The 25,771-nt window shown below is 47.1% G+C and overlaps 1 protein-coding gene across 4 annotated transcripts in view; it reads left to right on the forward strand.

Moving 5' to 3' along the window:
- Positions 1-25,771, forward strand: part of PTBP2 (polypyrimidine tract binding protein 2) — a 1,270,924-nt gene that overhangs the window by 455,241 nt on the left and 789,912 nt on the right. For all 4 annotated transcript variants that reach the window (XM_044085703.1, XM_044085704.1, XM_044085705.1 and 1 more), the window contains exons 5-6: positions 8,042-8,206; positions 8,292-8,402. In XM_044085703.1, coding sequence (XP_043941638.1) covers positions 8,042-8,206; positions 8,292-8,402 — 276 coding nt within the window. The remainder of the gene's footprint in view (positions 1-8,041; positions 8,207-8,291; positions 8,403-25,771) is intronic.

A 25,771-nucleotide genomic window follows, 5' to 3' on the forward strand; every position in this document is an offset into this window, starting at 1 on the left:
TCTATATAGAAACCCAGGTTGTTCCATGCTAAAGCAGAAAAATATCCCTGATTCCTGGGGAAACCCAACGGCAGTAGTTGATTAAAAAAAGAAAAAAGTAATGGCCACCTTTTTCCCACCGTAAAATGCAGTAAAGTGCAGTGATAAGCACTTATCTTAGCCACCCCCCCCCCAAAAGTAAAATAACATTTTCTGTAGAGTTAAAGGTCACGTGACATTCCATTTTACTTTTCCTGGCTTGAAATTTATAATTTCACAGACTAGGTTTACTTTCTGTCATAAAAGTAAAATTTGGATTGCTTTTCCCCTCAAGAGAACTTGTGTCCAACACTGAAAAATGTTACATGACCGAGGATTCTTGAAAGCCCACTAAGGCGGTGCTCTTCAGTGGCAGGAAAGTTCTGATGGGCTTGGTATCCAAAAAACTTTCCTCAGCTCAAGTTGAATAACTGTTTGGGCACATGGAAGGTGCCCTTGAAGCTTTGAAGCTGGCCAGCTGTTCTATTCTCAGCACAATATAATCCATATAGCTAAGACTATTATAGGTTCATAGGTAGGTACTAGGCTATTGGCTCTAGGGCCTATATAAGCCTAGCCAAAAAGGTACCCTGGCTTTCGCCACCCAAGAAAATTATTTTCCTGTGCCCCTGTCAAGCATAGCCACAGAAGTGATCATTTGAACATCTACTGTTATGGTAAGTTTTCTTAGACAACTGTACCTTTCCAGGCAAACATATGTGGCTGACCAACTGTATTAGTTTGTGTTATAAGGAAAACAAAGCTTAGTTCTGTGGGAGTCTTCCCTGCCAGGGTACCAGCAGCTACACCAGCTTCCTTCAAGTTTGCGTCAGCACGAGGTACCTATGAGGCAACCATCTTGGCCTTGTTGCACACCTTTTCCAAACACTAAACTGGAGATGTTAAGTTGTCAATCTCGCCTTCATTCTTGCTGGATGGGTTCGGAGCCGATCCTCAGCTCCGACTCGGCCAATACTAAAGCTCGAGAGCTAATTCCACCGGCTCGAGGCTCCCCTATATCCAACAATGCTAGGCGGTAACTACCCAGATCTCTTTTGCCGCTATAGCTGACGAGGTGCGCTTTTCTACCAGCTCAGGCAGGTTAGTTCAAATTTACTATTAGTTACTGCTAATAACCCCTCTTTTTAGTTTTAATACATATCCTTTAGTTTAATTTAACTTTTAGATATATTGACCCCTATTTGTCGAGCCCCCTTCCCTCTTTACCCTTGTTCTAGGCCTTCGGCCCTTCCCTCACCCTAGTCCCTTATTAGTTTAGTGTTGTAGGGGCTTGTGTGTGTGCGTTTCTGTATTAACATTAATTTACTTTAATATTTTTTCTGTAGAGAGTGTCTGGATTGTGTTTGTGTGTGTTAGCCTCTCTTTTTTCACTATGTGTAAAACAAGGTCTCAGGCTTCAAGAAGTGTGACTCGTGCTGTCAGAAAATGTCTCTGACAGACGGTCACACTTCTTGTGTGTATTGCCTGGGGCCTTTGCACCCGCAGGACTCTTGTGCTTTTTGTAATGGGTTTAGCCCTAGAGTCCTGCAGGAACGCAAGAATAAACTTATCTTGCGGGGCTTATTAAAGCCTGAAGGCCCCCCGACTCAATCTATGTCGGGGAAGCCTTCAAAAACTTCCAAGCAGTCGGCACCTGCTACTGAGTCGACTGCTGAGAAGTCTAAACCGGCTTCGACATCGGCTCCGGCCGGAGCCGATGTTTCTAAGCCTCATACTGTTACCTCGGCTCTGGCTGGAGCCGAGGCTGATAAAACTTTGTCGGCTCCGATACCCTTATCGGAGCCACATTCGAGAAAGAGGTCCAGGTCCCCTCTATCGGATCCGTGCACTCGGCGCCAGGATCCCTCTCCTTCGGGCAAGTCACAAAACTCATTCCTCTCTGTCTTCCAGATTATCAGACCATGATTTGCAAAGGGTGGTGAGTAGACTTCTCAAGTCCGAGGCACTGGCCCAAATGCTGCATATCCCGACTCACCAGTCAGTGGCTATTCCCGTTCCCCAATACATTCTTCCTCCGACTCCTTCGAGTTCGGAGCCAAGGCTTGTCGGAGCCATGACTGTCGGTGCGTCAGATCCGATACCTTCCATTTCAGCTCTGTCGTCTGCCCCGATCTCCTCTTTGGAGGGATCTCGGCGCCGGGCTTCCATCGTCGGCTCCGAGGCGAGTGGCATCGGACCCTTGTCCGACCCCGCTCTCCCTCTTGGGGCTTGGCGTTGGTGAGTTCGGCTCCGACATCGACTTTGAGCCGTCTCTGTCGGTGCCGGGGAGGTCCTTGTCTCTTGGCGAGGGCCTCGGACCTTGCCTGACAGGGGTGCCTTCGAGGTCATGCGGAGCATGCTAGAACCAGGTTCTGCCCCACAGTCAGCTCCTTCAGCCCCTCCATCTACAGTGCCTGCGGTGATTTCTACTCACCCCCTTGTCCCAGACCGCAGAGAGCCAACTCCTCAAGATTCCCCATTGGGAATTTCCTCCTCTTCCGAGGCCTCTCCTGACCCTGCAGGAGATCCCCCAAGGAAGAGGCAGTGCAAGAGGAAGCACATTGACTCCCCTGAGTCTATCACCTCTGACACTGACTTAGAGGAATCCGAAGGGTCCCCTCGATCCCCCTCTGAGGATGTCTCCTTTGCTGACATCCTTGAGATCCTGAAACAGAGGGGGAACTGGCCAGCCCTTAATCCTTCGGAGGATGAGTCAGTGTATCTTGAGGCGTTTGGTTCTCGCCCTTCTACCTCCTGGGTGTCCCCTCCCTTTGACCCCCTTATGGAAGTGGTGGCAAGGAAGGCTTGGACGGCTCCTGACTCAGTGGAACCCACCCCGAGGAGACCATCCAAATTCATTACTGCCCTCAAAGACAAAGAGTTTTTATCCAAAGGTGTCCCTGTTGATGCCATGGTGGTGGCTGCGGCCACAAAGGAGGAGTTAGCTGATCCTTCTGTTCCTGTCCATCCTCCTAATAAGGAATCTAGGACCATGGACAGGTACGGCAAGCGGATGTTTTCATCAGCGACCTTTTCAATGCGGTCGCTGAACTACTTATGCCATTTCACTCGTCTCCAAAGAGATTTACTCAAGGATATGGGTGAACTGATGAAGGATCCTACAGCTGAGGGGTTCAAAGACACAATGAACTCCCAGTTGGCAACCCTAAATTCCATCGTTAACTCCTCCATGCGGCTGGTCTCATATGCAGCAGATGGGGCGAGTAGAGCCGCAGGCACAGGCGTTGCCTTACGATGTCACGCCTGGATGCGGCTATGCAACTTTGCGGACCCTTTCAAGGCATCCTTCACCAATTCTCCCTTTGATGGATCATCCTTGTTTGGTCCACAGGTGAAGGATACATTGACCAGGTGCGAGGTAGAAGGTAAGACTCTCTCTGCTGTATTAGTCCGTTTTCTACCTTCTAGACCCTATCCCAAAGGTCAAAGGGAGGAAAGATGTGGTTCATAAACAATCCCAGGGAGTCTCATCTGGCGCAAGGCCGATTCCTCTAGAGGCAGAGGGGAATAATAATAGACGCCGCCCTAGAGGCAGAGGAGGTCCACAAAACCAGGGTAGCAGAGAAATGTTCTCTGACAAACCCTTTCAGCACCCCTGAGGGGCTGCCCGGCTGTCCACCTTCGGAGGCAGTCGGGAAGGTTATCACTGTACCCAAAAGCCTGGCTTTCCCTTACTCAAGACAAATGGGTACAGTCGATCATATCCGAGGGTTACAAAATTCCCTTCATTCACATTCCAACCCAACCAAAAAGATCCCTTCCAGATGTTCCCCCCGGTCTAAGGGAACAAGCAGCATTAGAAATTTCAAAGCTGCTATCAAAAGAGTCATCCAGTCAGTCCCGGCAGACCAGCAAGGATCCGGAATCTACTCCAAATTCTTTTTGGTACCAAAAAAAACAGGGGACTGGAGACCCATACTGGATCTCAGCTACTTAAACAAGTTTGTCAAAAAAAACGAAATTCCGGATGGTCACGCTACAGTCCATTCTACCCTTCTTGGGTCAGGACAATTGGATGTGCTCGATAGATCTTCAGGACGCGTACTACCACATCAAAATGAACAGACGCTCCAGGAGATATCTCCGCTTCAGGCTGGGAGTCAGTCACTACCAATTCAGGGCCCTGCCCCTTGGCCTCACTACAGCCCCCCGTGTGTTCACCAAATGCATGGCAGTGGTCACGGCTCACTTGAGACGTCAAGGATTCCAGGTGTTTCCGTATCTGGATGACTGGCTCCTTACTGCCACCACCAGACATCAGCTTCTCCTATCCAGGGACTTCACCAGTCAATCTTGCCAAGCTCTAGGCATTTCGATAAATTTCGAAAAATCTGCCTTGTCGCCTTGTCAGTCTATTATTTTTATAGGCGCCACCTTAGATACACGGAATCTTTCAGCCAGACTCACAGAGCAGAGGGTGTCAGACATTCGGAACCAAGTGTCCCTTCTCTTGCAATGTATCAAAGTCAAAGCCAGACTGGTGTTGAAGGTACTAGGACTCCTGGCAGCAGCTATTCCCCTTCTCCCCTTAGCTCGCTTTCACATGAGGATCCTCCAATGGATGCTGTTTACTCAATGGTCCTTTCAACAGCTCCCGATGTCCCATACCATACTGATAACTCAAGCATGCAAGAATCAACTGTCTTGGTGGATCACATCCCCTCAACTTCTCCGAGGAAGACCCTTCACTCTCCCCCCCCCAGTTGCCACGTTGACAACAGACGCCTCCCTGATCGGGTGGGGGGGGCATTATCAGGACAGGACAGTCCAGGGCACGTGGCAACCTTTCGAGTGCCACTTGCACATAAATGTCTTAGAGATGAGAGCAGTGCTTTTAGCGTTGCAGGCCCTTCACGACTCTCTTCCCACTGGGACTATTGCAATTCAAACGGACAACATGTCCGTAGTGTGGTACATCAACAATCACGGCGGAACCAGATCATGCCCTTTATGTCGAGAGGCACTCAGACTTTGGCAATGGGCGATCTCTTCTCAGCGTTTTCTGATAGCAACGCATATACCCGGGAAATCCAACGTTATTGCAGACAAATTGAGCAGAGCAATTCTCATGCCACACGAGTGGTCTCTAAAGAAATCAGTTCTAGAAGAAGTATTCCTGTGATGGGGCCAGCCTTGCTGCGATCTTTTTGCTACTCCCCAAAACAGCAAGTGTCACGACTTCTTCACTCTCTTCCCGTTACCAGGCCATCCCACCAGAGACGCTCTAGTCCACGATTGGCCCCGGGGACTTCTGTATGCCTTTCCCCCCTTTCCACTGATACCTCAACTAATTCAGAAAGCCATCGCCTTGAGAGTGACAATGATCCTCATTGCCCCTTACTGGTCTCGACAGATATGGTTTCCCTTTCTTCATCGTTACCTTTTGGAGCAGCCTTGGCATCTGGACCCAGTACCAGATCTGATCACCCACCAATCGGGTCAGCTGCACCAATCTCTGTCTTCTCTAAACCTCACAGCGTGGTTTCTCCGATTCCAACCTTAGCCAGGCTTCCCTCAATATCTCGCTCGGTCCGAGATATCTTGATAGCCTCTCATAAATCTTCTACCCGGAAGATTTACAGTAGCAAATGGAAACGTTTTTCCTTTTGGGCATCATCGAAAAACATAGATCATTTACTGCACCTATCCAGTCTATTTTAGACTTTCTAGCAGAACTCTTTCATTTAGGATCTTCTGCATCAACCATTAGAGTTCAATTGGCTGCCATATCAAATTTTCATGTTGGTGTTTCAGAATCCAGCATCATGGCTCACAAACTCTGTAAAGCCTTCTTAAGGGGTGTATTTCTTCTCAAACCTCCAATCAAAGACCCCCCGCCTCAATGGGATTTGAACTTGGTTCTGGCATCTTTAATTCTTCCCTTGAGTCATGGCTTCATGTTCTCTGAAGTTGCTTTCTTGGAAGACACTTTTTCTGGTAGCTATAACTTCAGCGAGGAGAGTGTCCGAACTCCATGTTCTGTGCAGTCGTCCTCCTTACTTAGTTTTTCACAAAGACAGGGTATCCCTCCGTACTAATCCATCCTTTTTGCCTAAAATTTCTTCTCAAATTAACCTAGACCAAGTTATTGATCTCCCCGTTTTTTTCCCTAACTATTCAAACAGGTCTGAACAAAAGCTACATTTTTTGGATGTTCATCGCCAACTGAGATATTACTTAGACAGGACTAAACAATTCAGGAAATCTGATCAATTGTTTCTGTCATATGCGAAAGGTAAATTGGGCCTTCCAGTCACTAAAGTATCCCTTTCTAGATGGCTCACCTCTACAATTACTTTCATCTATGAGATCAGACATCAAAAACTACCCTCAAGACCTAGAGCTCATTCAACTAGGGCATTAGCTACATCCGTAGCTTTTCAGGATAGGTTGCCAATAGATTCAATTTGTGCAGCAGCCACCTGGGCTTCTCCTCATACATTCATTTCACATTACAAATTGGACATGGTTTCCAGAAGCCGTGCCAAATTTGGTTCCACTGTTCTCAAGAGTCTGTTCCGATAGGCCACCCGGGATAAGATGCTAGGGACGCGGTCCCATCCAGCAAGAATGAAGGCGAGATTGACAACTTAACATTAAGAAGTTATGTACCTACCGTAACGTTCCATGTTAGTTGTCTTCTTCTCGCCTTCTTTCTTGCGTCCCACCCTCCTTCCCCCAAGACTGGACAGACCGACCGGAATTCTTTTTGTGTTTTTCTTCCGAAAGTTGTCATTCCCACACGTTCTCCCACCTCTTCTATCTTTACTGAGGTCTGCCTTTCTTTTACGCAGATTGTTTGAGGTGGGTTTCCCAATTCCATTCTATGGAGACTAGGATTGCTTGGTATAGCTATCAAACGAGATCTGAGTAGTTACCGCCTAGCATTGTGGGATATAGGGGAGCCTCGAGCCGGTGGAATTAGCTCTCGAGCTTTAGTATTGGCCGAGTCGGAGCCGAGGATCGGCTCCGAACCCATCCAGCAAGAAAGAAGGCGAGAAGAAGACAACTTACATGGAACGTTATGGTAGGTACATAACTTCTTATTTTGATCCAGGAGGAAAGCAGGATTTGCTACTGTAGTCATATGATGCATGCTGTAGTAATCATTTCTGTATGTGGGCAACAGACTGCTGTAGCATTCTTCCTTTGGATAAGTAATTATACGATGTCAGTGACTTTTAGAATGGTATCACTGCTACAATGTACACGTCTCCCCATCTGTCACTAGCTAGGCTTTGGATTTCTACTGACAAGTGCTGCGGAGGTAGGAAAGTCCAGCTATTTCTTTTATAGTCGTATACTGCCCCCATGGGGGGGGGGGTGTATCTTTGTCTGGGATTGTCCTTCACCAGATCCATTTGGCATTCGCCTCCCTGGGAAGGGTGACGGGCCAAGAGCAAACATGTCAGTTTGCTAGTCTTATTTTCAAGTACTTTACAAGTTGAGGATCCAGGGGCATTACGAGGATTCAGGGTCATTAAATGCCTGTAGCTAAAAGGCACTTGTGTAGTCTTCAAATGAATGGAAAATTGTGCAAGTTACTTACATTTTTGTTATGCTTCAGATCAAAGTCCTATACTGATGGATGAATTCAGCTCTGCTGTGTAGAAGTTAGACCAGAAAGGCAGACATCTGCCTATGAGAAATTCCTATCACTAGGAATTGTATTGCAGTAGTCTACTCCTGATGCTCATACATCTGCTTTACTGTGCTGCTTGTAAAGATAGTCTTTTAATGGATGACGATAGTACTGTTATACATGTTAACCTCATTTTTCTTATAGTTTATAAGGTAGATTCTATGTCATAACTAGCTTGCCGTGCTGATAGTTTTCTATAGTTACTATTCTTGAATACGCAGTGATACTGGGGATAGATGGATTAGAGTTCTTTGTCCTTGCTTACTTTTTGCTACAGACTGTGGCAGATACAGTAAATTATATTGTTTCAGATGAAGTTATCAAAATTCTGCGGTCTTAATCTGGTTTGTATTTTTTCAGCGTGCACAGGCTGTGCTGCAGGCTGTGACAGCTGTCCAGTCTGCTAGCAACTCTCTAAGTGGATCGGCAGTCAGTGAAAGTTCAATGACCTCGACCCAGAGTCCAGTACTAAGAATAATTATTGACAACATGTATTACCCAGTGACTTTGGATGTTCTTCATCAGGTATGTTTTCTGTCTTGCAAATGGAAAATTTATGATGGCATTTAGAAAGAAATTTGAAAACATTTTGATTTTCATTTGATTCTAGATATTTTCAAAATTTGGAGCAGTGCTGAAGATAATCACCTTTACTAAAAACAACCAGTTTCAAGCATTGCTGCAGTACGCTGATCCAGTGAATGCGCAGCAAGCAAAATTGGTAAGCATATGTTTTTTTCTTTAACAAGTTAGTCTAGTAGAGCTAGCTGGCTTATTCTATCTGAAAGATTGACTTAATTTAGTGGGTAGTTTGTTTTACAACTTGCATAGCAAAGCAGACATTTTGTATGGGCTGATACTTGAGACACTACTCTTTAAGAGAGGGATGTGTTGAAATTTTTTCTGAAGCAAAAATCTTTTTACCCTTGTCTTGGGACCATATCAGAGCAGAACACGGAGTCTGGAAAATTAAACTTGAATGGTTGTATTTTTCCTCCTCATATGTTTGCAGGTGGATTCAGGCATCCAGTCAATGTAAATAACATGAATTTGTTTTCTGAGTGGGTGCATAGTTAACACTGATGTGCCATTTTGCCTGGTCAGTGTGTTCACTAATATAACTATATATAAGAAAACATAAAAATTGTGTAGTGTGAGTGGAGGACAAAAAAGCATACTTCATTGTAGCTTTGCTTGGTTTTACTTATCCAGAACTACCTGTTTTAGCATAAGAAAACATGTATACACATTTAAATATATAAAAAATTAAAATGTAATGTATTTTACAGATCATTTTAGAAATGTTATGTTTGGCAAAGATAAAATCCTGAGAATTCTGGTGCTGTAGCCTCTCACTCAAATAATGCGATGCTGTTTATATTCAGTCATCCCTTTTCTCTGTCTCTGATGAAAATTCTTGTAGCCGTATTTGTGTCATAATTTCTGACAATAGACTGTGTATTTTGCAACTAGTACTTGTGTTGTGCAGCTGAAAGAAGGAATACACTGGTAAGTGATATATCAAACTTAAGGCTGCAAATGGCCATTGTGTCAGTAAAATGTGTCTTTGCCAGGAAAAGTGTTCTATATGCTAAACTGTTAGTGCCAGCTAAGCTGTTTGAATGGTAAGTACTAAGCTGTCAGTGTGCAGACTGTCACAAGTCTAGCCAATAAACAGAGGTCGGACTCAAACCCTGTGCCTTGTATTTGTGAGGTAAAGACTTTATTATGGTAAACCCTTACCCTTTTCGTGTCTTACCTGTATTTGGCCACCACAGCAGCTTTGGTGGATTAGTTATTTGGGAGAAGTTCTGGTAGGAAAAACTAAACTATAGGTGAATAGTCCCACTCTGTGTAGTTTGATCTTCATCACTGCCAACATTGTAACTGATTTAACTGGCAGGGATTCATTGTGATGACTTCAGATATCTGGACAGTCTTTTTTTTGGGGGGGGGGGGTGGAGGATTTCTGTATTTTCTTAATAAACCAAATGGTGATAGTGAATGGCTAGCTGTTTTTTTTTTTTTTTTATTTGTGGAGGTGAGGGCGCGGGGGTTGATGTCCTTCAAGGATGCATCTGCAGTCCTTACAAATGGGTTGTCCTGTCGTCAGGCAGCCCCTCGGTCGGCCGGATTCCAAAGTCTGGGTCTGGCTTCGGCTGGTGTCGCGCTTCACCCGACGTCATAGCTGCAGTTCTTCGGGTATAAAGGCATCAGCCGACGCCATTTTCCCCAGTCTTTCTTGCCGCGTGGCGCCCGAAGCAGAAGCTGTTCGCAAGTGCCGGTCGGTCAGAACCAGGGATTACTACATACCGAATACTACTTCGAAGACTTCTAAAAAGCTAAGTACCCCGTTGGGGACTCTTTCTTGCCTCAGCCGATCTCAGAAAAAGTGAATAACTCTTTAACTTGTGGGAAACAAATACCTCATAAAGATTTCCACTCTTACTGCTTACCTTGTTTAGGCCCAGACCACGACGTAGCAGCTTGTCTAGCCTGTGCTTCTTTTAACCGACGGATGCTTAGACGTCGGTCGGAATTTGCAGAACAGTTTTTCGGCTCTGATTTTGCTTATATCATGCCGTCGGATCCTCCGACTTCACAAATAACCAAAACGCAGGAAAAGGACCGACACTCGCGGTCCGCGGTTTCGGCCGAAACCGCGGTTAAGCCAACCACGAGTGTCTCGGTTTCGGCTGAAACCGAGCAAGCGGTTCTTCCCCCAGCCGAAAACATGCCTTCTACCGAGGCCTCTTCTAGCCTGGTGGAATCGGCTTCTGAAATCCAACCTGCAGTTGCGGTTTCTCAGGAATTATCAGACACTATTCCCTTGGATATTTCAACCCCTGCACGTGGAGCTGCTAGGCCTCCTGCAGCCATGTCTATTAAGGCCTTTGCCAGGGCTAAAGCAGCTAAAACTTCAAAAACGGTGCCTGTCAAGCCCCCCTCTCACAGGCCCAGCACCAGTTCCCATATGCTTTCTTTGGCTGAGGATCTCATTTCTTTAATCCGTGGATCCCAGCCTCATCCAGACAGGACCTCTCATCCACCTCCAGAGAAGAGGCCTAGAGCAGAGCCCCCAGAGCCAGTATCCACAGATGATTCCTCTGATGACTCAGAACATACAGACCCTCCTGAGGCTCCTTATTCCCCTTACGAAGACTCGGATGCTGAAGAGTCCATTCCTTCAGCCTCTCCACCTGAGGAATTTTCCTTTGGGGAAACCTTGCATGCTATGAGGGAACATTTTCAGTGGCAGGGCCAAGATTTCTCAGACTCCAGAAAAAGGCTTAGAACCTTTCTACATTTGCCACAGCATAGGCCTTTAGCTATACCTCCAGTTCTCTCTGTTGTAGATGATGCATTTAATGATGCTTGCACTGCTCCTGATTCATTACCTCCGGCCCCTGCTAAGCCCGATAGGTTCTACAGGGTCCCGGGCACTCATCACCATCTATACAAGGCTCCTTTTGCAGATCCAGAGACTATCTCCCAGGGCCCTAAAGCTGTAGCAACTACATCTACTAAAAACCCCCTCCCCTCTGAAAAGGAATCCAGGTCCTTAGAGAGATGGGGTAAAAAAGTTTACACCTCTGCTACTTTGTCAGCTAGGGCTTTGAACTGCCAATTTCACATGATTCAATATCAAGAGTTTATGCTAGACCAGTTAACTAAAAAGCTGTCCTCTGAAGAATCTTTAGATAAGAAATATGTTCAGGAAATGGTACATAACATACAGCAGGTTAGTAACCATTCTTTAAAATGTGGCTATGATGCACTGGAGGCTTCCTTTAGATCAGCCATGACTGGCACAGTTATCAGGAGACATGCATGGTTGAAAGTGCAGGCATTACCAGACCATGTCAAATCAAAGCTTTTAGATGCACCCATGGACAAAGTCAATTTATTTGTTTCCCCTGCACAGCAGGTACTAAAAAAGATGGAAGAGAAGGCGAAATCTGTACAAACAGTGAAAGATTTCTTACAGGTTCAACCTCCAAGGTTTAGCAGGAACTGGCCCTCCAAGAATTGGTCCTTTCCGGACTCCTCTAAGGCACAGAGAGGCAGGAATAGGCGTTCAAGAGGCAGAAACCAATCCAGGGGTGCCTACAGGGGACGCCAGTGGCAAGGTAACAACCAGCGGGGCACAGACGCAGCCACCACCACTATAACAACACAATCACAGTGACTTGGCTGTGGCACCGCCTACCAGGGAACAACTGGAAGCACCCTTAGGCGGAAAGCTAACCTTATTTTCAAAGAACTGGCATTGCATCACAAGGGAAAAATTGATTTTGCAAACTATAGACCAAGGTTACAGGTTCCATTTCCATACTCTACCAAGAAAGAGAGGAATGCCAAACCTACCACCTACTCAAAGGGCAGAAGCTCTAAAGCAAATATCTCAATTAAGAATGAGAGCTGTGGAAAAGGTACCATCTGTGGAACAAGGAAAGGGATTTTACTCCAGACTCTTCCTGGTACCAAGAAAAGAGAGCAAATGGAGGCCTATTCTCGACCTGTCCGCTTTAGACACATTCCTCATTGTTCCAAAATTCAAAATGCTGACCCTACAGCAGCTTCTTCCCATGCTGGGCAAGGAGTCTTGGCTGGTAACTCTAGATCTCAAGGAGGCATACCTGCACGTCCCCATACGACCAAATTGCAGAAGATACCTCAGATTTCTTGCAGGGTCAGAGCATTATCAATTCTCAGCATTGCCCTTTGGCTTATCTACTGCGCCCAGTGTGTTCACGAAATGCCTGGCATCAGTAATTGCTCATTGCAGACTTCAGGGAATCCAAATTTACCCCTACCTGGACGACTGCCTGATACAAGCGGACAACAAAAGCAAGCTAACAGAAGACTTACAAAGAGTCATTTACCTGCTGCAAGCCCTGGGATATACAGTCAATATAAAAAAGTCAAGGCTGATTCCATCCCAAAGAATAACCTTTCTGGGTGCGGAGCTGGACACATCAAAACAAATGGCATTCCTAACTGCAGAAAAGAAAGAGCAACTACCTCTCTACTTCTTGGCATTAACAAAGCAGAACCATCTAACTGCAAGAAAAGTACTGCAAGCCCTAGGCTTCATGGCATCCTGCATAATTCTGGTCCCTCATGCCAGACTGCATATGAGAAAGCTACAGTGGTACCTAAAGAATTTGTGGTCTCAACACAAGCACAGCCTAGAAACCAAAATTCCAATAATCCCATGCCTGAAGCAAGAGTTCCTATGGTGGGCTCAGGCCTGTCAATCAAACACAGGATTGCCCTTCTGCAACAGTCAACCAAGCCAAACCATCACGACAGATGCCTCAGACCTCGGTTGGGGGGCACACATGCTGGACAAGTGCATACAAGGCTTATGGACTCAAGACCAGCTGCGCCTGCACATAAATCTAAAGGAAATGCTGGCAGTAAAATTGGCAATCCAGTCATTCAGACCATTTCTCCAAGAAGGTCAGTTGATGATAAGGACAGACAACACCACAGTTATGTGGTACATCAACAAACAGGGAGGCACACATTCATACCCTCTATGCCGGCTGGCACTGGACCTATGGAATGTGGCTCTGAGCTACAACATTCAGTTACAAGCAATTTTTGTTCCGGGAAAAGAAAACGTTCTAGCAGACATATTAAGCAGAGCTACCACGGATGCCCACGGATAGATGCTGCATCCGGACATCTTCAAAGCCATCACAAGAGAATGGGGATTACCACAAATAGACTTATTTGCATCCCCACTCAATCATCAGCTAAAGAAATTCTGCACAAGGACGTACCACCCACTTGCTTGGAAGGTGGACTCCCTATCTTTCAGTTGGAAAAACCTGACAGCATACGCATTCCCACCACTTCCTTTGATGCACAAGGTGCTTTTGAAGATCAAAGAGGAACGTCCAAGGATCATTCTGATAGCTCCAGACTGGCCAAGGCAACATTGGTACCCATTGCTGAGGAGCATGTCTTGGGAACAAATATGGGCACTACCCCTGATCCCATTACTGTTAACACAGAACAACTACAACATCCTGCATCCAAACCTGAAAACTCTGCAGCTAACTGCCTGGAACATTACATAAGAACAATTAACCCAAATTTATCCCAAAGGGTTAAAGACATAATCCTTGAGGCTCGTAGACCTTCAACAAGAAAGAATTATGCAGCAAAATAGAAAAGATATCTCATTTGGAGTACTGCAAAGGGAGAAGATGTGGCACTGGTAAACATAGCCAACATCCTGGAGTACTTGGCAGAGCTCTTCCATACAGGCCTGTCCTATTCTTCCATCAAGATACATGCATCAGCTATTTCAGCAGAATACAGCTTGGATCCTCCTGTCTTCTCACATCCTCTGCTCAGGCAATTTCTGAGAGGAATTAAAATGTAAAACCTCCCAGGAAACCACCATTGCCAGCATGGGACTTGAACTTTGTGCTAGAAAAATTGACACTTCCCCCTTTCGAACCAGCAGCAACAGCAGAATTACAATACTTATCCTGGAAGACTGCTTTCCTTCTAGCAATCACCTCAGCAAGAAGGGTCTCTGAACTACAGGCATTAATGGCAGTGCAACCCTTCCTGATCTTCCATCAAGACAGAGTGTCCATGAGAACAAATCCTACATTTATGCCTAAGGTGGTATCCAGAGTGTCTTTAAATCAGGCTATCCACCTACCTACATTCTTCCCAAACCCACAGAACAGGGAGAAAGACTGTTGCATACCTTGGATGTACACAGACAATTACGCTACTACCTGGACAGGACCAAGTCCAATAGAAAAACTGACCAGCTGCTGGTAGCATATGCAACAGGAAAGGAAGGAAAACCAATTTCAAAACAGACAATCTCCAAATGGATAGGAAATTGCATTAGATTTTGTTACTCCTACCATGGAAAGAAAACTCCAGAGAACATCAGGCCTCACTCCACAAGGGCTACAGCCACTACCACAGCTTTCCTACGAGGAGTGGCTACCAAGGACATTATAGAGGCTGCTACTTGGACCTCCGTGCATACATTTGCCAAGCATTACAATTTACCTTTATACTCTAGATCCCAAGCAGGTTTTGCCACTGCTGTTTTGCAAGGGATCCTAACTACACCATAATCTCTCCTTTTTCCTCCTCCCTAGTTTAGCTATGGTATTCTACCCATTTGTAAGGACTGCAGATGCATCCTTGAAGGACATAGTACAGTTTTGTACCTACCATAAATGTAGATGTCCGATAGGAATGCATCTGCAGTCAGGATTACCCACCCACCTTCCCCTCTGTGGTACTCCTAGGGTATTTGCCATCCTTCAGCTAGCTTGGGGGGGATCTATTATGGTGTATTTGTTTGTATATATGTACATACATGCTTATTTTATGTGTTTGCTCTCTACTATTGGAAACATTGGCATTTATCCAAATTTAGCCATCCAAGAGGGCACCTGGCATCTGGGGCAAGAAACACTGAGGAAAATGGCGTCGGCTGATGCCTTTATACCCGAAGAACTGCAGCTATGATGTCGGGTGAAGCGCGACACCAGCCGAAGCCAGACCCAGACTTTGGAATCCGGCCGACCGAGGGGCTGTCTGACGACAGGACAACCCATTTGTAAGGACTGCAGATGCATTCCTATCGGACATCTACATTTATGGTAGGTACAAAACTGTACTTTATGTGTTTTAGTGAATTATGTGAGCATAGTGAATGATCAGCTCATAGGGCTGGATTTAGTTAGCATGCATTTATTTCTTCAGTCATTTGCAGCCATTCGGCTTTGTTTACTACTTACAAAATATGTTGTGCCTACAGGCTATTTACAGTCTTGGCTTTAATTGCCAAAGGCACTGTGATGATTATGTTCATGTAGAGATTTAGGATCAAGGGCCCTCCTTAAGTCCTGTAATTGTGTTCAACCTTTCCACCTTTGTGACTCCTGCATTGTTTTTCTCAAGATCCGCTCTGGGTATTGTCAGCAGATTCTGATGAGCACCACAGCTTTTTTGCATGTTTGTTAGATTCCGGAGCCTATGAGATTTTTACCATTCACTGAATTTGGGTCACAGTCCATTAATGTTTATTCAGTAAGGTTTTTGTGTTCTCTATCTAGGTACACATTGACCAATCATCTCTGTAGCTGTCAGGCTGCCAGCAGAAACATGCTCCAGCGTTGCTTTGTTGCCTTGGTGAGGAGCATGACATTAAGCATTGCCTTGTCAGATTAATGGCATTGACAGTCGAAGATATGTTATTAACAGTTTTTTTTACATGCAGCACCAGCATCTGTTAGAGCTTTGCTTTGAGGACTGTAGCTCAGATAGTAGGCACAGCCCTACTACTCCTGGAGGAAAGTCTATTTTTAAGAAATGGTTTCCAGACTACAGGTGTTAAGATTTTCCACAAGTAGTGAGAAAATAGAAGTTGTGCAATTCTGTTTGCTTTAGTAGTGGAGTGGCCTGAAGAAGGCACCCCTCTGAGGTTCACACTTCTGGGGGGTTCATTCCTGGGTACTCCTACCCATCTTAGACTTGACCAGCTGGATTTTGAAGATAAACAGCCTGCTAAGGAGCAGCTTATTGAGCCACCTAGACAAGGGTGCTTGACATATCTCTCCATTCTAGGCTTTTTACCCCAGTGATGGCCAGCCCAGGTTATTGCGGAGTGGCTGTTGGGTTCTCCGTTGCCGGTGCTTTGGAGCTTTAGCAGTAGAGATCAAGCAACTTGCATTTTGAGTGTGCACCATTTCCTTGGAGATCATGGCCTTATTGCTAAGGATAGTTCCAACAAGGGCTACATGTTATCAGCTGCAGTGCTTGTCACAGGTCTATTGTACTCTTGCTATACATAAGACACGTATACAATTCTGTACGTGGAAGTAATGGGATGTGTACAACTGCCTCTCAAGTATCCTTTGAAAATTCAGATGACCTGAAGACAGCTACATCTGAGTTGGACAAGTCCCCCACTGATTACTCTTCTTTTAGTTCTAATTTGTGGCTTAAGATGTCCAGCATGGACTAGCCTCATGTTCCTTTCCTCCTGCCCCAAGTGCCAGGCAGTTTGGGTAAAAGGTTTTGAGAACTTTGAGTAATTCCTCATGAAGCTAGACATCAGACATGTTGTTTTGGAAGGCTTGGGGTAACTCAGTATCCCTGTACACCTCCCGTGGACCTCCAGGAGGAAGGGTACCACTTTACAAGCCCCCCTGGCTGAAGAGAGAGTCACTTACAGCATTCTACAACTGGCAGTTAGCAAAGAGAATTGAGGCTTATGAGCTGTCAATAACTGCCTTCCTGCAGTTCGTTTGGTTTTTCAATTTCCAAGTACTTACTGTGCGACTCTGTGCAAGTCACTTAACCAGATAGTACTCCTGGTCTTTGTCTAGAAAAGGTCCATATGAATCGGTGCTCTGAACTGGTTAACAAATGAACTAAATCCTCAAGTTTACTTTGTGTGATCTTTCAAGTCCAGCATAAATCCCAAAGACCACATTATTTTGCCTTGCTGCTGTAGCCAACAAGGAGCCAAAAGCTTTGGATGGGCATAAGATTGTTATTTTGTGTCACATTAGTATTTAAAATTTTCAGTTATGTATTTTGATTGCTTGTCTGCTTCATCTTAGGATTTAGCTGCAGGCTCAAGTTAGCTCAGTATCACAACTTTATCCAGACCTCCATCTCCTCTCCCCAATTCTTTAATGCACTGTGTTCCCTTCCTGCTTCTAGATCTCTATTGCTGCTCATTCTGCTTGCGGCACAGAGGCCATCACAAATCTCTCCTTTCAATAAGTTTTTTTGTGGAAAACTTAAGGTGTTCTTCATGTCATTTACTGTCAAACCTCTAACATTATGGAACAGTGCCACAGACTGAGGTGTGGCATTTGGCCATGCTTTGAGTTGCGTACTCTTCCCTACATTGGTTGGGCTGACATCACTTTCACATCAGATGTTTTCTTGCACCTTGTGTAGGTGACATCCACCTGTGCTGTATTCAGTTTTTTTCTTTCTGCATTGCTGAATGCATTCTAGAACAGAGCCTTTATCTTGTCAGTCTAGGCCTCATATAAAGAGCAAGCAGATAAGTACTTGGGGACTTTCCTTAATCCCTTTGATACAGATTGTTTATCTTTTGCATGAGGTTGTGTAGAAGCTTTTGTGGAATTCAACTCTTATGGAGGTGTATACCAGCATAACAAATATTCCTGCAGGAGGCAGGTTAGCTTTAAAGGTTTTCATGGTGTGCATCCTGCCCTGGGTATAGCATTACACTACCAGATAAATAAAAAATTCTGAGACAGATGTCTGTCTGTCCTCGTGTAACTGAACAAGATAGTCCTCTCCCCTAGCCATGTTGTCTGGCTTTCAGCATTTTACTGCAGACTTGAAAGTGTTGGGAGAAGCAGAGGCATCCTCCCAAGTCAGACAATTCTGATAGGAGACTTTAGATCCAAGGACATCAGGCTGTCTTCCCCCACCAACACTCTGGCATCTGATATAGCTGAGAACTGTAGTAGTGTACCATGGAATGCTGTCAGGTCTTCATTACCTAGCATGTCCCACCAAGACCGAAGGAGGTTGGACACTGCAGCAGACTGTGATAAGATGGCCTTCTGGGAACATTTCTTAATATTAAACAAGGGGAGAGCTGTATCCTCGTTTTTTTTTTTTATTGTAGAGTACCTCCTTCATATGAGGAAGTCTAAGCTCCTGGAAGTCTTCCATCAGACTTCTAAAACCCTGGTGCATACACTTTAGCTACAGTCTTCTGCCAGACCTAGACTGCTACTAAGTAAGCCAACTACCTCTGTTTCTCCCTCTGCCCTCTGTCAACATTAGGCTAAGGTGACACAGGGATACCTTCAGTTTCTTGCAAGTCTGAGATCTGTGGCAGTAGTTTGCCTTCCTTGAAGACTTGGCACAGTCTCTCTTCAGAAGGATTCTAACCAAACTGAAACTGAGGAAGAGGAGAGAGAATTTGATTAAAGATCACAGTTGATGTCCTTGCATTTCACTGTTGCAGTATTCTTAACATGAGGGATCCCCCGCTAAGAGCGCCCTGACATCTGGCCAGTATACCAAACCCTTTAGGTTAAGAATACACTGTATGTCACATGTATGCTCCCCGTGCTAGGCTTATGGCATAAAGGTGATGTCCATACATAACCTCAGAACTTTATTTGCCACCAGTCTGAGCACCTTCATTGCAGTTTACCTTTGAGTGTTCAGATAAGTGCCCTTTTGAGGTTTTTTGCTTATCATTTTTATTTTTAGCATTTGTGTTGCTGTGGGGTTTCAAGTCATCTGGAAAGGATAAATGCTAGATCTGAAGTAGGCAGACTTCATTTGTCTGCAACCTGTGGGTATCGGATCTGACCTCGGATCCGAGCCGGCCTTTCAAAAGCTTAGGCTCCGAGCTCCTAGCTCCTCCCTCTACCCATAACCCCTTGCCAAGCCCTGACTGACCTCAGATTTCGTTTGCCGCTTTCAAGTTGCGACGGATTCCTTGAGCTCCTAGTGCAGATAAGTTTTCTGACAGGAAAATTTTGTAAAATTTAACCTTTTTTGATTTTTTTAGATAGAAGTGTGTCTGTTAGGCTTTCCTTCCTCTATCTTTTATATTTTCTTCCTGGGTTTGCGTAGTTTGAGTGGTTTGTGTGTGTTTAGGCCTGTTAGGGCTAGAGTATGTCTGAAGCCCATAAGGTAGTTTTTTCTAAGTGCTTCGAGTGTGGCCATAAGCTGTCCCAGCGGATGGCCACACTCGTGTGTTAAATGCTTGGGGTTGAACACCTGTCATGTGGTTGTACCATTTGTGCAGGGTTCAACCCCGAGCTTTGAGGCGGAGGTCGAAGCTTGTTCTGGCGGGACTTCTCCTCCAGATACCGCCGCTTCTGCCCCTTCTACACAGCAAGCAGTTGCTGTGGGCTCTCCTCCCGGCTGGGACTCAACCTCCCTCTAAGACGCCGGAGGAGAGAGAGACTTCTAGGGAGAGAGAAAAGAAGGAGAGGCACAGGGAGAGGCACCACAAACTGAGAGCTGAAACCTCTAGTTCGGCTCCTCCATCCAAGCGGGCCTCTCCTGTGCCTTCTAGTTTCCCTCCTCGGCTCCTCTCCCCTCGGTTCTCTCCTGGGCCCGAGGAGGAGGAGGCTAGCCCTTCAGCGAGGTCCCCAAGGCGGCTCTTTAGGTCCGCTTCGGTGGCCTCGACTAGATCTACCTTCTCCATGAGTGAAGCAGACATGGACCGGATGATGAGGAAATTCATCCAGGCCCAAATGCAAATGGGAGTGCTCCTAGCCCCCCCCATCCGGGAGGGCTTGACCCCAGCCCCTTTGGCTCCTTCTCCGACCCACACCATGGGTTCGGAGCTGTCGGTGCCGGGCAGAGTTGGATCCGGGGGTGGGTCGGATCCGATAGGTCGGCGCACCTCGGACCCGTCCCATCCCTTGAGTGCTTCGGGTCCGACCTCTCGGAGCCGAGGACCGAGCCTCGGATCCGAGGGAGCTGGTGTGTCTTCGGCTCCGTCTAAGTCGGAGCACACCGGTCTCTCATATCCGACGGTCTCGGCTCCGGCTCCGATCCGTGCGTCGGATCCGAGTGGGGGTCTGCTCTCGGGGTTCAGAGAAGCTGGCTCCCCCTCGGCCTTCGACGTAGTGGAAAGGGCACTGTTGAGGACTTCCGGACCCCCGGTCCCTGCCACGGCTCCATCCCGCACTCCCTTGCAGTTGGGCCAGGCTCCCACCAGCCGGTCCCAGGGACAGCCCGCCTCGATGTCCCAAGTAGTTCCCTTGGAACATCCAGCTGCGGAAAAGTACTCCTCGGACAGCCCCCCCCCCCGAAGAAGTACCTCGGAAGCGTAAGTGCAAAAGGAGGCACATGGACTCCCCCGAGTCCGTTACGAAGACACAGACTTGGATGAAGGGAAGGGCCCCCCAAGGTCACCCCCTGAAGACGTCTCATTTGGAGACATTATGGAAATGTTGAGGATCAGGGGGGGGTGGTCTGCCCCCAAGGCCTCCTCAGACGAGTCTGTGTTCTTGGAGGCATTCGAGGCGGGCCCATCTACCTCTTGGGTGTCCCCTCCTGCCGACCCTCTGGTGGACCTTATATCCACCAGAGTGTGGAAGGATCTGGACACCGTTGAGCCTGTACCCAAGCGTCCTGACCGTATCCTTTCCCCTCCGGCGGACCGCATTCACTGGAGCAAAGGCCCTCCAGTAGATGCCATGATGATGGCTGCAGCCACTAAGAGGGAGTTGGCCCAGGAGAGTCCCTCTATGCATCCTCCGGGCAAGGAGTCCCGCTCGATGGATCGCATTGGGAAGCGAGTTTTCAGTTCAGCAACCTTCTCTTTGAGAGCGCTGAACTACATGGCACATCATCAGGATGCAGCGGGATTTGATTAAAGAATACGCTGCATCTCCCCCAGAGTCCATGTCGGGTGAGGACAAGCAGGTATACTCCACCCGAATGGCCACTCTTAGAGCAGTTTCTAACACATCTATGCGGCTACTTTCTCACGCCACGAGGGAGCCGCTAGAGCCAGCGGAGCAGGCCTAGTCATGAGGCGGCAGGCCTGGCTCCGCCCCTGTGATTTCGCAGAGCCCTTCAAGGCGACTTTCGAATGCCCCTTTGATGGTTCTGCCTTGTTTGGCAAAACTGTTCGCGAAACATTGGTCCAGAGCGAGAAGGACGGAAGACGCTGTCTGCCGTCGGAGTCCGCTTCTCAGCTCCCCAGAGGTCCTTCTCAGAGAACCAAAAGGGACAGAAGAAGATGTGGTTCCGAAGTCGCAGCAGTCCCAACCTGCTCCGGATAACCAGTCCTCCGTGGCAGAGGATGACAGGGAGGTCGCCGTCCTAGAGGCAGAGGGGCTCCTAGAAACTTTGGGTCCAGAGAACCTTTCTCTGATAGGCCCACGCAGCAGCCCTGAAGGGTTGCCCGGCTGTCCGTCTCTGGAGGCAGTCGGGCGTTCGAGGCACCTAACTTCTTGGGAGTCCATCACAACAGACCGTTGGGTGCTTCGTGATATCCAGAGGTTATACAATTCCCTGTACAAAGTTCCCAGATCTCGCAGCCTCCCAGATGTACCACCCGACCAAAGGGAGGCAGCAGCTATCGAAATCGGACAGCTGCTAGAAAAAAGAGCTATCCAGTGCGTCCCCCTAGATCAAACCGGGTCAGGGTTTTACTCCAGGTTCTTTTTAGTGCCAAAGAAACGGGGACTTAAGACCGATCTTAGATCTTTCCCTGCTGAACCTGTCAGTAACCAAGCAAAGTTCCGGATGGTCACCCTTCAATCTATACTCCCTCTTGAGGGAGAACGACTGGATGTGCTCCATCGACCTCAAGGGCGTACTACCACATTCGCATGGACAGACGGTCCAGGAGGTTTCTTCGCTTCCGGCTGGGAGCCAGTCATTATCGGTTCAGGGTCCTCCCTTTCGGTCTCACCTCAGCCCCCAGGGTGTTCACCAAGGTACTAGCGGTTGTAGCGGCCCACCTGAGACTCCAGGGATTACAGGTCTTTCCGTACCTGGACGACTGGCTCCTGGCGGCATCATCAAGGCATCTTCTGTGCTCAGCCAGGGACTACTTCCTTCGTATAGCCCCAAGGCTGGGCATCACTATCAACTGGGAGAAATCTTTACTGCACCCCACACAAATTATAGATTTCATAGGAGGAAGGCTAAACACCAGGTCAATGCGAGCCTTCCTCACCCCAGACAGAATTTCCAACCTGAAGTGTCATGTCGCAGCGGTCCTGCAACCATTTCCGACAGCAGCTTCGGTCCTAAGGGCCCTAGGTTCGATGGCGGCAGCTATCCCGCTTCTTATTCATGCGCGCATGCGGGTTCTTCAATGGACCCTTCAGGTTCAGTGGTCCCCTCTCTATTCCTCTCTCAACAGTCCGATAGCGGTCAGCAAAGCATGCAAGGATTCCCTACTTTGGTGGCTTTCTCCGGAGCCTCTGACAGGGAGACCTTTTGTGCAGCATTTCCCGAGCCACAGTGACCACGGACGCTTCTGCCTCGGGTGGGGGGCATTCTGCGGGAAGATTGTCCAAGGCACGTGGAACCCCACAGAGACTTTGTTGCATATAAATGTCCTGGAAATGAGGGCTGTGCTCCTAGCGTTGCAAGCACTTCACAACCTTCTTCCTTCAGGGACTATTGCGATTCAGACAGACAACATGTCGGTAGTCTGGTACATCAACAAACAGGGAGGAACCAGGTCCTATCCTCTTTGTCGAGAGGCCATGAGAGTCTGGGAATGGGCAATTTCCACCAAACGCTTTCTTGTAGCAACGCACATTCCGGGAAAATCCAACATCCTTGCGGACAAACTCAGTCGCACCATTCTTTCCCCTCACGAGTGGTCTCTCAATCCTCAGGTAGTGAAGAAGATTTTTGCCGTCTGGGGGCAACCCTGTTGCGATCTTTTTGCCTCTCACTCAAACGCCAAATGCGACAATTTCTTCGCTCTGCTTCCCCACCAGGGAATCCCGAGACGCAGCTGGTGCATGCTTGGCCTCCCGGTCTCCTTTATGCCTACCCTCCACTACCTCTGATGCAGAGGCTTCTGCAGAAAGCCAACAGTTTGGGAGCAGAATGATTCTCATTGCCCGTTCTGGCCTCGTCAACCCTGGTGCCCCTTTGTATGGTCGCACAAAGTGAGTGCACCCTGGATTCTGGATCCGATCCGGATCTCATCTCCCACCCTCTGGGAATTCCGGCCCCAATCTCGCACCCTGAAATTGACAGCTTGGCTGCTCCAGTTCCATCCTTGATTAGGACTCCGGTATCTCGTCACCGGTCAAGGCCATCCTAGTGGCGACTCATAAACCTTCCACTAGGCAGGTTTATCGGAGTAAATGGAAGAGATTCTCTATTTGGGCGGTCCAGAAAAGTTTGGATCCTTTTTCAGCACCTATGTCGGCAGTGCTGGATTTTTTAACAGACCTCTTTCATCAAGGGGCAAGTTCTTCCACGATTAAGGTACAATTGGCAGCCATCTCTCATTATCACATTGGTCATGAGACAGCTCCCCTCATGATGGCGAAATTGTGCAAAACCTTTCTTAAAGGGATTTTTTTGTTGAGGCCTCCAGTCAAAGAGATTGTACCACCTTGGGACCTATCTTTAGTTCTGCAAGCCCTTACTGCTCCTCCCTTCGAGCCTGCAGCTTCTACAGACCTGAAGTACCTTTCCTGGAAGACTGCCTTCTTAGTAGCTATCACTTCAGCCAGAAGAGTGTCTGAACTTCAGGCTCTGTGTCAAACCGCCTTACCTTTCCTTCTTTCCAGATAGGGTGTGCCTCAGGACCAATCCATCCTTTCTTCCAAAAGTCTCTTCAGAATCTAATATCAACCAATCAATCAACTTACCTGTGTTTTTTCCCAAGTACTCAAACAAAGGAGAATACAAATTGCATTCCTTGGATGTTCATAGACAATTACGATTTTACATTCACAGAACAGCTGGTCACAGGCAATCAGATCAGCTGTTCATCTCCTTTGCTAAATTTGCTTTGGGTAAAGCAGTTTCTAAAGTCACACTATCGAGATGGATTGCTAATTGTATTCTGCAGGCTTATGACACTTCAGGTAGACCTGCTCCTCAGAGGGTTACGGCTCATTCTACTAGGGCAGTCTCCACGTCAGCCGCCTTCAAGTCCCGTGTCATTGGATGATATCTGCGGCAGCCACTTGGGCCTCACCTCATACCTTTATTTCTCATTATAAGGTGGATGTTGTTTCCAGGAAGAGCATCCTTTGGCTCAGCGGTGCTCGGAACATCCTTCCATGACGGCCGCCCAAGATTCAGGTAGCTGGGGACTCTGTCCCACAGGTTGCAGACAAATGAAGTCTGCCTACTTCAGATTTAGAAGTTATGTACTCACCATAACGTTCCATCTGAGTAGGTGACTTCATTTGATCTAACCACCCTCCATCCCCTGACCTTTATACAGCGAGTATTTATGCTTTGTTCAGATACTTTATTCAGTATTATATAGGCAAACTCAATCTGAGGTCAGTCAGGGCTTGGCAAGGGGTTATGGGTAGAGGGAGGAGCTAGGAGCTCGGAGCCTAAGCTTTTGAAAGGCCGGCTCGGATCCGAGGTCGGATCCGATACCCACAGGTTGCATCCAAATGAAGTCACCTACTCAGATGGAACGTTATGGTGAGTACATAACTTCTAATTTGTGAAACAGATTCCACATGACCATCACGAACAGTACTTGTTTTGTTTAGGTGCTTCTCATGACCATACGTCCTGTACTGTTTGTCAGGCTTTTATTCCAAAGACCTTACTTAGTAATTTTTCATCCCTAGTCATCTGTCTTGAAAACCAATGTCTAAAGCTTTTAGCGAAAGACTTTATGGAAGGTACTTCCTGGTCTGAGGGTCAGGCATCTTCGAAGATGGCCAAAAAAGTCAGGTCAGAATCTTAACCTGTGCCTCATCCACAGGATGTCTCTTTTGAGGCTGGAGCCCGGGCTGGATTCCTTTGCCACAACCGATTCGGAGGCCAGCATGGATCCAGCTTTTCTCACATGTCCTTAGAGGCCTTGCAGATGTCTTCCTTGGATATTCATGAGGTATTGCAGCTGATTATCACCGAAAGGCTTACAGGGGTGGGGTGGGGGTCCTCAGATACTGGTGAGAGGAGTGGGGTGGGGGTCCTCAGATACTGGTGAGAGGAGGAAGTCCTGACTATGACTGTAGGCTGGCTTAAGAGCATTCTATGTTTCATAAGGTAAGGTGGATGTCCCTTTAAAAAAGAAACAAAAGACAAAATATGCTGCTCCTAAGAAACCTTAAAGTGAATGGCCGAATTTTACACAGGGTTTGTTCAGTGCTCTTGGGCCTTAAAGCCTCCTCAGTGGGTCTCTGTCCTGGCTCTCCTTTGGTCATCTTCCCCCCTCAAGGGAACTAGGGAACAGGTTTCCTCTGAGGAAGAAGAGGATTCTGATGAGGAATCCCTGGCCTGTTCTTATCAGATTCCTTCCCATTTGGATTATGGGTCTGAGTAAGAGGAGTCTGATGGTCCTTAATCTCCTTTTGGGAAGATTCCTTTTGGGGATACCATTTCCAG

Source organism: Protopterus annectens, chromosome 10.part0, assembly GCF_019279795.1.
Source record: "Protopterus annectens isolate FY-2018-M chromosome 10.part0, PAN1.0, whole genome shotgun sequence".
Classification (NCBI taxonomy): Eukaryota; Metazoa; Chordata; order Ceratodontiformes; family Protopteridae; genus Protopterus; species Protopterus annectens.